At 40.1% G+C, this 15,033-nt stretch overlaps 2 protein-coding genes across 3 annotated transcripts; one reads left to right on the top strand and one right to left on the bottom strand.

The window, feature by feature from the left end:
- Positions 1–4,300: 4,300 nt before the first annotated feature.
- Positions 4,301–7,269, bottom strand: LOC117543793 (potassium channel subfamily K member 15-like). Its single transcript, XM_034212363.1, has 2 exons — positions 6,810–7,269; positions 4,301–5,763 (listed from the first exon to the last, which is right to left on the bottom strand). Exons 1-2 carry the CDS (start codon positions 7,090–7,092, stop codon positions 4,826–4,828), a joined length of 1,221 nt encoding a protein of 406 aa, XP_034068254.1. The 5' UTR covers positions 7,093–7,269; the 3' UTR covers positions 4,301–4,825.
- A 4,217-nt stretch (positions 7,270–11,486) lies between these two features.
- LOC117543749 (opioid growth factor receptor-like) lies at positions 11,487–14,860 on the top strand. Of its 2 annotated transcripts, none has more exons than XM_034212278.1 (8): positions 11,487–12,121; positions 12,780–12,842; positions 12,950–12,982; positions 13,080–13,134; positions 13,244–13,322; positions 13,414–13,480; positions 13,554–13,702; positions 13,786–14,860. In XM_034212278.1, exons 1-8 carry the CDS (start codon positions 11,549–11,551, stop codon positions 14,093–14,095), a joined length of 1,329 nt encoding a protein of 442 aa, XP_034068169.1. In that variant the 5' UTR covers positions 11,487–11,548; the 3' UTR covers positions 14,096–14,860. The 2 variants fall into 2 exon arrangements, with proteins under 2 accessions (XP_034068169.1, XP_034068170.1); XM_034212279.1 differs by having other exon boundaries at positions 11,491–12,073.
- The last annotated feature ends 173 nt before the right edge of the window (positions 14,861–15,033 follow it).

Below are 15,033 nucleotides of genomic sequence, written 5' to 3'. Positions count from 1 at the left end.
GTGGCGTTGCCATTTATGTTAAGAATAAGTTCAGTGTAACCACATTAGTTTCCAAATCGATCAGTAAGCAATTTGAATTTTTAGCCATAAATATAGAAGTGGCAAAGGGTCAACAGGTCATGGTAGTGAGTTGTTACAGACCCCCCTCAGCTGTCAAAGACTCCTTGTCTTCACTAGCAAATCTTTTATCACAACTAGACTACAGGGAAATAGTGCTACTTGGAGATTTTAACTGGGACTGGTTAACTGCAGTGTCAGAGGATTTTAAAAACCTTTGTATCTCTTTAAATGTTACTCAGATTGTGGACAGTCCTACTCGCCCTAACATTAAGTCCCCTAATAAATCCTCCCTAATTGATCTCATTTTAACTAATGTTCCCCATAAATATTCATCTGTGGGACTATTTGCAAATGATCTGAGTGATCACTGTGTTGTAGCCACAATTAGGGACACTAAGGTCCAAAAGGTTAAACCTCGCATTATCATTAAGAGAGACAAAAAACATTTTGTGGAGCAGGCTTTTGTGCATGATCTGTTTGATTTTGATTGGGGTAAAATCGATCTGTGTGCTGATGTAGAAACTGCATGGTCTTGTTTTTATCTTGGTTTTATGGAGATCATTGATAGACATGCACCCCTGCGTACATTTAGAGTGAAGGGACGAGACAATCCTTGGTTTTCTGCTGAATTATCTAGTCTCCTTCATGAGAGAAACAAGGCCTGGGCAAAGGCTAGGAAATCAGGCTCAGAGGTAGAATGGCTGCGTTTTAGGCAGCTAAGGAATAGCTTCACATCGCAAATCAAAAGTGCTAAATCAAAGTACTATCTGTCAGTAACCACAAAGAATCTGAATAATCCTGGAAAATTTTGGAAAGCCATTAAATCGTTATCCACCGGCGATATCCGTAATGAGCTACCTCCGTGCATTACCACAGCATCTGGCACTATATCGGACAGGGCTACTATGCTAAATTGCTTTAATGAGCATTTTGTGTCCTGTGGTTCTCTATTTGATTCTGTCACTAACTCTGCTTCTGTGAACACCACAGTATGTGACTCTGAAAAACGTGTTTTGGAAAACCCTTTCAGTTTTACTCCTTTTACTGTTGATGTTGTTCGTGAAGCTTTAACCAAGCTAGATCCTAAAAAGCCGGCTGGCCCGGACAACGTAGAGCCTTTCTTTTTAAAGATAGCTGCAGATTTTATTGCTCCACCTCTCACTACTCTTTTTAACCTCTCCCTCAGCTCTAACACAATTCCAAAATTGTGGAAGTCAGCGTATGTCCTGCCTTTGCTAAAAGAAGGGGAGGCCACCTTATTAAATAACTATAGGCCAATCTCTAAATTGTCAGTTCTGGCTAAGGTTCTTGAACGCCTAGTGAGTGAACAGGTAAAGGTGTTTTTATGTACAAATGACATCCTGTCTAAATCACTGCCACAATAAAAGTGGTGAATGATGTGGCGAGTATTTTAGACAATAAGCAGAGTTGTGCAGCTCTATTTATTGACCTTTCAAAAGCGTTTGATACCGTCGATCATCGCATCTTAAAGCAGAGGCTAGCCAGTATAGGCATGTCCAGCCATGCAGTAGGGTGGTTTGTAAACTACCTCTCTGAAAGGTCCCAATGTGTTCACTTTGATGGGCTGTCTTCTGAGAGGTTGAACATTGCAAATGGTGTTCCTCAAGGTTCTGTTTTAGGTCCACTTTTATTCTCCATCTACATCAACAGTTTAGGTGAAAATGTGGATGAAGCTACTTTACATTTTTATGCGGATGATACCGTGATGTACTGTGCAGGTCCCTCCATTAAGGAGGCTGGTGTTAAATTACAGGCTGTTTTTAACATTATTCAGACTCAGCTCTCTGAACTAAAGCTTCTTTTAAATGTTGAGAAAACCAAGGTAATGTTCTTTTCTAAAGCTAAAAAGACACCAGAGCCTGTTTTAGATATTGTAACTACGCAAGGAATAAAACTTGAAGTGGTTACCTGTTACAAATACCTTGGTATCTGGCTTGATAATTGTCTCACTTTTAAATTTCATGTCAATAATCTGCTTAAAAAACTGAGGGTTAGGCTAGGTTTCTTCTCCAGGAACAAGTCCTGTTTCTCGCTTGAGGCCAGGAAAAGGCCAGTCACTGTGACCTTTTTACCTGTGCTAGACTATGGTGATTTGATTTATATGAATGCACCTGCCAATTGCCTAGTCAAGTTAGATGCTGCGTATCACAGCGCACTGAGATTTGTGACAAACTGTAAAGCATTAACCCATCACTGTACCCTGTATGCAAGGGCTGGTTTGCTTTCACTAACTGTACGGAGGCTCAGTCACTGGTACATTTTTATATACAAAGCCATGTTAGGGAAACTTCCATCTTATATCTGCTCCCTGATCTCACGGAAAATTGTAAGTGGCTACTGCCTGAGATCGAATGCTGTGGTTTGATTAAATGTGCCAACTGCTAGGACTGTCTTAGGGAAGACAGCTTTTAGATGCGCAGCTCCTCTGTCTTGGAATAGTCTGCAATTGAAATGGAAACTGAACAATCTGGTGCCACTAAATGTTTTTAAAGCTCGGTTGGATGCTACTCAATCGGAAGCTATTGGTACCTATTTATGTGGATAATTATGTAAATGATGCTGTTTGATGTCCTTTTGTTGTTCTATTTATGTTTTTATGTTTCATGTGGAACTACTTGAGCAGGTCTCCCTCGAAAAAGAGATCAATGATCTCAATGGGATTTATCTGTATAAATAAAGGTTTGAAATGAAATGAAAAGCTAGAAATGTTTTTGGTTCATAGTCATTGGTCAACCGATTAGAGATGTCCCGCCTCTTAGCATGTCACGCACAAAGTGCTTTATCGCTAGCCTACAGAAGTGCAAGGGTAAAATAGTGATGTCCCTATGTTATAGAAGTAAACAAAGGAGTCCAATGGAGCAGTTTCAGGCAGGGGGAGGAGTGTGTGGGAGAGAACCCCCCTCTAGAGGGAACTTTGGAATTTTAGACCTTTCAGACTATTTACATGCAGAAAAATGTATATAACACACAGGAAAGGGAAAAGGCACAACAGGGCCTCTATTTTCACAGGCTGGGTAGCACTCATCACAAGGGACCCTTCAAGTAATTTTTTAGTGGCCTTATTTTCTACAAAGTATAATTCAATGCATACTTTTCTTGTCTTTTGATAAATACCTTTGAATAAAGCTTTGTGTAATTCCTCAACAAATCTATGAAGGCAATTAAACACTCATTTGGAAACATTTCTAATTTGCCACTTTTTGTGTGCAGCGGTTCATATTGCAGTCTTTGTTGACACACTCATTCATCACGTTTTGGACCGCTGCCTTCAGACGGTCTCTGCTCACTTTACTGTACGTGCCTGACTACAGTTTTCCACAGCACTGAGCAATGAGGATGGAAACGTTACCAAGGAAACCACCCAGAGCGACAGAGTGAGTGTTCCTATTAGAAGACACTAACAATTACTGAGTGGAAACAAGTGAAGGACAGCTGACAAACCTGCACGTCTCACACCTCAGATATAAATGAAGATAGCCGATAACCTTTCTCACTTTTCACACACTTCCTGTCAACGCTGTTATATAACAAGCAATACATTTCTCTTTAGTGGTTATATTTAGGGCAAACATTGTCTTTTTCTTCTCCATTTTGAGCTTCATGGATTTCATAACATGTCTTCTTTCAGATTTTTTTTAATAAAACATTAAAAATAAATTTTAAATTAAAACTAATTTAGTTTTCTGGTACCTTGTACCAATTGTATCAATTGTCTACAGCAGGGGTGTCAAACTAAAATACACAGTGGGCCAAAATAAAAAAAATCGGTACTAGTCGAGGGCCAGACTGAATCAATGTTTATAGCAAAACGTATTGAAATGAACTTATTGCACATATTAAACCTGGAACTAACTAAGCTTAAATGATTGCCTATAAAAACAACATTAAACATTAAATAATCAGTTGCATTCATTTCTTATGGCTCTATCTGCAGCTTTTCCGGAGTCATTTCTTATGATTACATTTTCCCACAGGCCAACAACAGCTTCAACAAAAACTATTTCCCTCAAAGAGAAAACCAAACATGCCCTGTTGTCGTGAGAGAAAAAGTGCAGAAGGAAACATCCATCAAATTCAGTGTGCTGCTCTGTGATGCTAGCTCAAGTCAGATACTTGGCATCTCATCTTGGGTGCAAGGTCATCAATGTTTGGGCTCAGGCTCTGAGCTGAAGAAACCCTCAGGATGGAGTGAAGGTGTGCGTGCAATATACCGGCGGGCCAGATCTAATAGTAATTACAAATTATCCTGCGGGCTGAAATTAAATCCACCAAGGGCCTGATTTGGCCCCCGGGCCTTGAGTTTGACACATGTGGCCTACAGTATACTTATTTTGGATAATAAAATAAATAAATAATGTTGGCTGTTGACAGTATTTTCTGATTTATTAAATGATAGAGAGATATTAAACATTCCCTCGATACACATTTGTTTACTCTAATAAGTCACCAACGTATGTTCAGATTTCTCAACTGCGCAAATAGGCATATTGCCTAATTTGCATATTTAAACATAACATTTCAAACTAATAATACAATAAATATCTACAAAGTAATCGACCAGGGGAAGATAATGATATCTGTTAGTTAAAATATTTACTCTATACTTTATAAAAAAGCATTGTAAACTGTTAAAGATGTATGCTACAGGACTCAGAAAGCACTTCCAGCAGACATACTATCAGAGGGTTCAGTGTTGTGTGCAAAACGTCCAGAACAAAGGCCACAAAGTGTAATGTTTGGATAGTTATAATGACTTCCTCCTGCTGTGGGGATAGTTCTTGCCTGCACAGAGAGCCTGGCTGCAGGGGGAGGCCTGTGAGGAGGTGAAGCAGGAGCTGCAGGAGGCCCGCTCCACCCTGTAGGAGATGGAGTTGTAAAAGACGGGGTTGCTGTGGCCGCCCACCTCGTGAGGATGAGGCGGAGATGGGCGGTCGTATAAAGCACAGCAGATGCAGGAGAGCAAGGCCCTGAGTCTGCTGGGATCAGAGAGCTTTTTTTGCTCAGGCAAAACAAGTCTGCGCTCCTCTACAGGGGATTGGAGCAGATTCATACAGCTGGTGCCTCCCTGCATGGGGAGGCTCAGGTTGCACAAGCTGCTGTGTCCGTCTTTATAGCTAACATCAGCAGTTTCTGCCTCCGACACCTCCCTATCCCCCTGCGTGTCCTGAGGCTGCTCCGCCACCCTTGATTCAGGCTTCACGTCCCGCTCCCCGGTGCTTACAGTCAGAAACCTCAGCACCACCAGGTTAAGAAAAGCCCCAATGACCGTCAGCCCCACCAAAATGTACACGAAGCTAAACGCCACATAGGGGGGTCGCTTTGAGAGAGCATCAGTCTTCTGCAAGGCCACAAAATCTCCAAATCCGATGGTGGTGAGCGTGATGAAGCAGTAGTAATAAGCGTTAAAGAAGGTCCAATCCTCAAAGTGGGAGAAGGCTGCGGCTCCGACACACAGGGTGCTCATGCACGACAGCAGGCCTACCAGCACCATGTTCCCCATGGACACCTCGGTTTGCTGGAAGCCCAGGCCCTGCTTGGCTCTGCGCAGGAGGAAGCGGACGAAGGTGTTGATCCTCTCGCCCTGGCTCTGGAACATGACCAGGGTCAGAGGGATGCCCAGGACAGCGTAAAACATACAGAAGGCCTTGCCAGCGTCAGTGCGTGGAGCAGCGTGGCCGTAACCTACAAATCACAATATATGCATGTCATGTGATGGCTGGCAATGCTGTTTAGTGTCTAAGAAGGTTTCAAGATATTACAAGATAAGATAAGATAGTACTTTATTGATCCCAATTTGGGAAATGTTTGTGTTGTAGCAACATAAAAAATACATGGCATTGTACAATAAAAATTCAAAGACTAGAAATAAACAAGAAAGTAGAAAATATACATGTTGCATTATAACAAGGTATTATGTATACATACATATAAATATATGACAGATGGAACAGATGTAAAATGTACAATGTGGTTTATATGTAGCAGCTTCCATGGATTTACCTACATGAATCAATATTTTGATTTGTCACGTTATGATGTGTAACTGCAAATTGTGATAAAATTACTATGAATAACACCCAAATTCTGCCCGCTCTATAGGCCTATATAGGTTTTTAGCTCATGTTTGGACAGTTTTATTCAACGACAATACCACTGCAACTTTAAGGTACTTTACTTAAGTATATCCAATTGATGCTAGTTTATACCCTACTCTAGTAGGCTACATTTATGAGGGAAATTGTGAACTTTTCACTAAACTACATGCATTTAACTGCCATCGTTTCTACTTTATTAAACTGCAACACATATTATTACTGTGAAGTCTTCATGTATTAAAAAATGATAAAGCTGTACATTTTACCTCAACAAAACTAAAAGAGCATCTGAAGTCTGGAAAATAAATAGCTTGAGATGAATATGATGTACAAATCATTATCTTGTTAAAAAAAACAGGATAATTGCATTATAATATTTCAGGTCCCTCAAGATCAATGTAACGCTCTGAAAGGGACCATTTGACATAGTTTTACAACTTGCTGATCATTTGCTTGTAATAGGCTACATACATAGGTCTACTTTGCAGGACTTTGACTCACATATTTGTTTACACTGCTGTAGATCCACTGTTACTTTTATTTAAGTGAATAAGTACTTATTCCACCTCTAAACACATACAAACATGCGGAAACACAAAGAAGCCAGATAAAGTATCGAGAAACCATACTTGCCAATTGTGGTGATGACAGTGATGGCAAAATAAAAAGACCCTGCGAACTTCCACTGCCTCCCGGAGCGGTGCGGCTCGGACTGCAGCACCACCCTCTCGATGTCTCGGTAGTCCTCCGCCGTGAAGCCGTACTTCCTCTTCAGATCGTTCAGCCTCTGCTCCAGCGCCTTCTTCCGAAAAACCTCGCTTTCCGACTCCAGCGCGTCAAACACGGCGGCTCCCAGCAGCAGGTAGAAAACTATGGAGAGGATAAGAGAGAGGGTCCTGATGTTCTGCGGCTTCATCCTCAACTCCGGAGTGCGCGCGGAGCGGCCCGAGGGAGGGAGGGAGGGTACTCAGAGCAACACGCAGGAGCTCCCTCCATCAACTCCATCCATAGAGAGTGATGAGTTCAGGCACCTCAAAGAAAGCTATGTGTGTGTTGAAGTTGTCTTAGCCTAGGTGAAAAGCTTATGCACAGGCACCTGAGCTCAGCAGCTGCAGCACCTTGCCTTCCTATAGGATGTTAGTAAAGGTGCTCACATCACATGACCTATGCCATGTCTTACTTTGCATATCTCTATGTGCTATCTTGAGTACATAAGTGCTCGAATCAATGCAAAGTAGGCTATGGAAAAATGCAGTCCACTATCAGCTTTCACTCCTGGCTTTCAAATAGTTGTGTGAACACTGGAAACGTCTCACACTTAAGGACCGCCACTTGGATATGTAACTGAAGTGACCCTCCTTAATTTCTTCTTACATTTTTTAAATATATTTAATATAAATACCACCACCATGCAAGTGATCTTGCTAGTATGCTAGCAGCTGTGTGAGATTTGAGACAACACTACAGTCAAAATTCACGTACTGTACAAGTGTTTAAAGTGCATAAAATAGCAGTTTACTAAACTGAGACACTAATTTGCTTTACCATAATTATCCTACAGAGGCACTTTTGTGACACAATTGGAGCGAATCCTATGTGCTAGTTCAGGCAGTCAACTCGAGCTTACACGTGATTTGCCTTACCCCCTTTATTCAACCAACCAAACTCACTCTCTGTAATCTGACACTCTATTTAAACTGCTATCTCTCCCTCTACCTCGCTAATGCTGCTGCCTTGCTGCTTCTGCTACGCTGCTGCTTCTCTGCCCCACCACCACCCAAGCATCCACCTGCAGGCTCCGGGGCATAGTTATTAAATCATCACTTATCAATACTCTTTGTAAAAATCATTTTCAGGGAGTGATAAGGCCGGAGCCTAGATGCCAAACACAAACTATAAGCTGCTTTTAATAAACATTTGTTGTCCGATATGCAAATCACACACCACTTTAAACTGCAGCCTTTACATTTACAAGGCAGCCATAGCCGTATAAAAATGCGTAAGTTCTCAGTTTTCGTTTTCTGTCCCTCTATATTTAAAAAAAAAAGCCTTTAAAAAAAGTTGTTGTGCTGCTGACTTTCCCAGACTGACTCCTGGCTGTTAATCCCTGATCCTGCTTGGAGAGGTTTGGGATACACATGTGTCAGAGTGTGTTGTGTCTGCCACAGAAAAGCACATCAGAACTGTGCTTTACAGACTCTACTCCACTGATTATTTTGCCCTGTGAAGCGTTCATGTGCGGAGTATTCACAATACGCTCGGCTAAAGTGTTACTCTGACCGATGAAGCATTAGCTGGGGGCAGCGTTGACCTTTATCGAGCACACTAGTCCCTGAGTGATCCAGCAAGCCTTTGTCATTAACTAAGTTCAACACACACACAGTGGAGATGATCCATGTGTGTGTGTATCAGTGCAGCTACACACAGGCCTGCATGTTCATGAAGCCTCGCTCAGGTTCTCAAAGGCATCTGCTGGGTTTTTGCTCAGGGTCATGATTGGTTGTGATGTTGTCTACCAAAATGCACATAAATCAGATCTTGCTCCACTCAACATAGCCTACAATAGACTATGCAGATTTGTTCTTGGTTGTCCTTTTCGTACACATCACTGCACAATGTATAACCAACTTAAATGGCCTTCTTTAAATGTAAGAAGACAGACGCATTGGCTTCAGCTGATATTTAAATGCATGTATCTTAACTATCCCCCTTATTTAAAGCAGTATTTTGTACCCTACTCACCAATTCATCAAGTTAGACATTCTGTTCAGATTTATTTCTCTGTCCCCTCTGCAAAAAAATGGATTGGCAGAAGAGCGTTCATGTTCAAAGCCCCAACTGACTGGAATACTTTACCTGCTGCTATTAGATCTCTTGCATCATGGGTTTATTTAAACATGCATTGTCATCTCACTTTCAACTGGTCTGTGCTTGTTATTAATGAAACTGATATTGATGAAACTGATTTGCTTGACTGTCTCAAATTGTAATGATTGTATGCATTGCTTGAATTTTACTTAACAGACTGTATGTGGGTTGTCTTGTGTGTCATGTTTTGCATTTTGTCTTTTTGTTTATGTATGTCTGTAAGTTGTTGCTATTGTCGGGGCCCCCTTGAAAACGAGATGGTGCATCTCAAGGGGTTTATCCCAATCAATAAAAATGTCTATATATATATATGCTAATTGAGTTCACAGCAGAACAACAAGAAAATAGACTTGACTGCTGTAGCTCCATGCTGCAAGAGATTTCAGTTCCATATCCTGCATGAAGTTTCCATCATTTCACATTTCAATTTGTGTGAGCCATTCATGCACTAAACCAGGCCATAAAGAGCCTGAGATCTGTCATTTAAATCCACATTTATTGCCTCCATTCCATCCAGAGCATATGGCAATCTCTACACTGTGTTTTTATCTTCTGCAGACAGCACAGGACCGTATCCCGCTTTAGTTAGCACAAATGAATCTATTGCCAAGCAGATGTTAACAGTGTCTTGATTTTCTCCATGGGCGGTAACAGCAATTATCTCCTTTTGAAAGGAGTCCCTCAGAGATAATAGCATCGCCAGAGTCCACTTAATGAGCACACACAGTGCTTACTTCAGTATTATTCAGCATCACTTCTTCTTGTAGATTTCACATTGGAGACAAATCACCCAGAGAAGAAATAGAAACATCAATTAAGCAGTATTAGACAAGTGACTTAAGTAATAAATAAAAAGGATCCTGTGGTTTAACAACTCTCCAGAAGTAATGATGCAGTGTTATCGGATCATCTCATATCTCTGTGCTCTACAGGACATTTCATGCATCCCTTTATCTTCCACAGGAAGACATTAAGAGCAGGATGTGCACTGACTGAGTCGAGACACTCATCTGTCCAAGTGCCAGCCCCGTATAAAATGAGGCAGGAAAATACAATGCAAACATGATGCTATCTGTACATTGATAACAGCGGGTGACGCCAGAATCGTTATGATCATCATATATTACGGAGACAAAGTCTATTTTGGTCATAAAAACAAAAATGTATTTTCAAAGCTAGAAAAGGCTTTATATGAACCTGCAGGCGGGTGTCTTCTCTGGTGACGAGTCGTCAGTGTCTCAGATGAATACAGGTTTGAACTTTGCAGCTAATGGGAACAGTCCATTGAGCCTTATTAGCCAAAAGGGCACGGACTGTGTCTTTAATTTATTTTCAAAGGTTGAGGCACCCTCACACCAGGTGTCTCATTCTGGTTCAGGCACCTGGTGTGAGGACGCAGTGTTGTATTCTGTTTTCTCAAATGATCGTAAATTGTAGCTGTTTTGGCACCAGGGTAATTCTTACTCTAGTGAGTATACTGCCTCTGCATAGTTGCTGAGAAGAACCAAATCAAAGTCAAATAATTAAGATTGAGTGTCATTAACCAAAAAAATCTTGGCATAGGGTAGGTTATTTATTTTACTATTGTTGGATGGATGTTAGATATTTAACGGGACACTTCCACCTAAATATTAGCCCAAATTGAAAGGATATGCTTTTAAATAATAATCACTACATTTCAAAAACTCAAATGTGTTAATAATCAAATATTAGACAGGCCTCTCACAGTCTGTTTTTATATCGCTTCTTAACTATTTTACTTAGCGTTCAACACTTTGTAGATTGTTGCTTTCATTGTTTTAAATGGTCTATTGTTTTAAGTACATGGCTGGTGTTATTTATTCTTTCTTGTTTATTTTAAGTTTTTAGCTTTTCATTTGTATCTTTACTTATTTTATGGTTTGTGTGCTGAGCTGTCTGATTTTTATATTCTGGAGGTTTTAAAGTGCATTACAAATAAAGCTGTATTTGATGTGGGGGAATTATCCTCATTGTTTTGCATGTTCAAAAGCCTGCACATTTAAATGTATATTTAACCTTGTTCACATACTGTAAGATGGACATTCACCTAATCAGAGTTTAACTTCTGTTATTTTTGTTATTTCCAATCATACTGTTAAAACATGTTAATTCTTTTTTTATTTTGTTTATTCTTAATATCCCTGTGTGTATTCTCATGTGTACTAAAGTGTTTCTCTCTTATTCTGTTGCTGCTATAACACCTTTTGTCCCTATGGTGATATAAATAAAGGTCCAGCATGTTTCTGATTGGAGGAATACGATTTGTTACTGTCCACAGACTCCCCTACATTCAAATGATATTTTCCAGATCAGCTTTCTTAGCAATACATATTTGTTGCCATTTAACCCTGAACTAGCAGCCTGAGCCGGGAGGTGGAGTTGGTGTGTGTTGGTGACAACGTTTAACGTTTTTAACTATTTACAGTAGGAGTTGGGAGAAAGTGAAAGCGAAACAGACATGTCATAAAGCGACATCAGGTGACATGAGGCCCCTGTCAGTGCTGTTGTGTCGACGTGTGGAGGGTATTATGGCCTTCTTCAACGACAACGGAGGTTATTCTGTGTTTGAGTGGTTTTTACGCTCTCCTGGTATCATATGGCGCTGTATGAGAAGACTTTGTAGATTAATAGTCAACGCATTGATACCGATAAGATGGCGATCGAATTACGAAAGCCCGGAAGAGCCTGAAACAAACTCCGAAGTCAACTTTCCAGCGATTAGTTCCCCCAAAGATGTGGAGCAGTCCCGCGGTAATGGTCCACCGAAGAGGGCCGCTGACTACAACCGAGATCTGACCCCCAAGGTGCGGCAGGGGTTTGACCGAAGCGTCCGGGAGTCTGAAGAAGTTGTTGCGCAGTTAACCGAAGATGAAGATGGGTCTGAGGAAGATGGTGGAGAGTTTCGCGTTGATTCCTCAGATGAGTTTTACTGTGGCTATGACTCCACCTGGGAGACAGAGGACCAGGAGCCGAGATGCAGCGGGACAAGGCGACCTGCAGCCAAGCATGTGAGTCCAGAGGCCCGCTGCGCTGTGAGGAGGGGGGCGAACTGTACTGTAGAGGGCATGCATTGGATTCACTTTCTATGTTTAGATTTACACTGTGTGTCTTTAGTGATCCAAACATAACCTTATTTTAACTTCTAATTGTCACAGGGATATGTTGTAAAAGTAGAAGTACCAGAGTGTAGGAATACTCTTGTACAAGTTAAAGTCCTGCTATCAAAATGTCACTCAAGCAAAAGTACAAAAGTATTAGCATCTAAGTAAAGTAGTCACCATGCAGATCGGCCCATTTCAGAGTTATATATCATGTTTTGATTATAATTATTGATGCATTGATGTGTAATCAAAGCTGGTAAAGGTGCAGCTAGTTTTATGTGACTTTGTATACTGCAGGGTAGCTTATTAATAAACTCCAGGTGTAACTAAAGTCTTATTTAAGTGTTGATTATATTTCACATCATTCATCCAAATCTGCAGAGTAATTTAAAGGCACTAAAACAATTTGTGGAGTAATTGTACTATATTTACCTCTGAATTTTAGTGGAGTAGAAGTACAAAGTATAAAAACATGAAATACTCAAGTAAAGTACACGTCTCTCAAAATTGTACTTGAGTAAATCTACTAAATTACTTTAGACCAATGTACATTTGCAACAATTTCACAATGTCTTGAGATTCAACTGACTTTCTTTTCTTTTATGTGCACCAGAACAAGTTCAGCAGCTTCGAGAATGCCGCAAAAGACATGCAGAACTACAGGCATGACTACCCTGTAAGTTGCGTACTCGTACACACACCCACACACTACAAACATAATATACACTTTAACTTGTTTCAGCGTTAACCAAGCACATATTGTTCTTTTATATTTCCCCACAGTCTCTGTGCAAGATGTCAAGCTGGAATGAGTCGGTAAGTACACACATGAAAACTGTGTTTGACTTATAAAGGTATTTAATTATGTGTATATAAAATTTGTATAATCTCTCAATCGTCCTCTGTTGAATAGAATGACCAGCCTAATCTGAAGTTTCATCAAGGGCTGATGCGTTCTGTACCTGACGGTAGGCCTACACTTACAATCACGTTTGACTTATGTGTCAAATCAGTATAACTATCCTAACATCTATCAACTTAGTATTTACTTATTTTATCTATTGTATTTGTTATCAGATGCTTTCATAAAGGATTTCCACAATGAATGGTATAGCGATTATAATAGACTGGAGAGTGAACACTACTACATTCAATGGTAAGATACTCTATTATCACATCATTGAAAATGTTATAACCTTAACCTTTTACTTCCTGTTGAAACAATGTACTCATTTGTTCTCTTAAAGGTTGTTCCCACTGCAGGAACCAGGGGTGAACTATCAGGCAAGAACACTGACGAAAGACGAAATAAAGGTAAACTGCTAAAAGCTACCGAATTCATATCTTAAAATAAATGTCCAGATTGTAAACTCTACTTTCCCTTCAGGCCATTTGTCAAAGCAGCCTGGCATTGGAGAATCTGTTGGAGTCCTATAAGCTCATGTTGGACTTCTATGGTATCGAGTTGCTTAATGAGCAAACAGGAGAATTGACGAGAGCGCTGAACTGGAAAGCGAGATTCAACAACCTTAACAGGTGATCTCTTCATGCTTTATCTCTAAAATTGTACACTAAAAGCCATACAAATAATATATATAACAACTTTTTGTCATTGACAGTCACACTCACAACAACCTGCGCATCACCCGCATCCTGAAGTGCCTGGGAACCCTGGGGTACCCTCACTACCAAGCCCCCCTGGTGCACTTCTTCCTGGAGGAGACCCTCGTCAACAGAGAGCTGCCACAAATCAAGGATAGTGTTCTGAGCTACTTTGTGTTTGCGGTCCTCGATAAGAAACAACGTAGGAGTCTCATCAAGTTCGCCTATTTGAACTATGACCGTAAAGATGAGTTTGTGTGGTGCCCAAAGAAAATTCAAATGATGTGGTCACGGGAGTCAGTGTCTCTGCAAAAAACATACTTATGATCTTCACATGCATCCCTTGAGTATGGTGAACGAATAGAAAGCCAAAGACAATTAAGCTCTTAAAGTATTTTCTGTCAATGTTCCCCAAATTCAATCTACATACTTAGGTTTACAATACTCTCTATACTATGCGACTACATACTAATGCGGAGAACTGAATGTAATAAACATATCATCACAGATTCAGGAATCCATTTAAGGAAATATTAACAAGAATTAGTCTGCAGTTTGTTTTGAGTGTACTGCACACTGCATACTAAAAACAAGCTTAAGATCAGAATGTAAAATATTTAGCCATGATACTACTATTACTACTATTTTTGTTTCATTAAATGTTATTCTTATACAGGTTTCTATAAAGAAAGCCGTTCTAAACCGGGTGAAACTGTTGCAATTGAATCTTAAGTGCCTATGATTCAGAAGTAGTGAAAATGTTTTTTTTTTCCACTAAACCTGAAATGTTTATCCAATATATAACCTGAACTCTTGTAATTTCTAATACATTTTATTCACTTATTTACTGTGGTTCTTCCTTGCATTTATTCCTATTATCAAACTAGCATTACACACACGTGTTTAGCTTCACAGATTATGGCAAACATAAAGTCAAACACTGGTGTTCTTAAAGAAAAGGATATATTACCATTACGTTACGTTAGTGAAGTATATTAAAGCATTCTGCATTTAAGGGACCCAATGGAGTGTTTCTTTCCTTAGTTTTGGTTCATGTAAATTACAAATAAATGTATCCTACAGATATTCCCATCACGCCTGGGTTTCTCCTCATTCTGAACGATGTAAGGGCACAAATATCTAAGGTTTTATAAAAGACTGTACTCAGGTTTCCTTGAGACTTTAGCTTGTGGTGAGATTCTGCCAGTGCTTGGATAAATGTGGATATAAAACTTTAAAACAATTAAGTAAATTATTTTGGAGGT

This window comes from Gymnodraco acuticeps, unplaced genomic scaffold (assembly GCF_902827175.1).
Source record: "Gymnodraco acuticeps unplaced genomic scaffold, fGymAcu1.1, whole genome shotgun sequence".
Taxonomy (NCBI): domain Eukaryota; kingdom Metazoa; phylum Chordata; class Actinopteri; order Perciformes; family Bathydraconidae; genus Gymnodraco; species Gymnodraco acuticeps.
This window is presented reverse-complemented; position numbering and strand designations above follow the sequence as displayed.

What these genes read in the sequence shown, in the direction of transcription:
- LOC117543793 (XM_034212363.1), bottom strand. Translation starts at nt 7,092, where the DNA reads ATGAAGCCGCAGAACATCAGGACCCTCTCTCTTATCCTCTCCATAGTT. An exon ending in CACTGTCATCACCACAATTG is followed by an intron (nt 5,764 to 6,809) that starts GCAAGTATGGTT and finishes TGTGATTTGTAG; the next exon opens with GTTACGGCCACGCTGCTCCA.
- LOC117543749 (XM_034212278.1), top strand. Translation starts at nt 11,549, where the DNA reads ATGAGGCCCCTGTCAGTGCTGTTGTGTCGACGTGTGGAGGGTATTATG. An exon ending in GAACACTACTACATTCAATG is followed by an intron (nt 13,323 to 13,413) that starts GTAAGATACTCT and finishes GTTCTCTTAAAG; the next exon opens with GTTGTTCCCACTGCAGGAAC. An exon ending in TGACGAAAGACGAAATAAAG is followed by an intron (nt 13,481 to 13,553) that starts GTAAACTGCTAA and finishes CTTTCCCTTCAG; the next exon opens with GCCATTTGTCAAAGCAGCCT.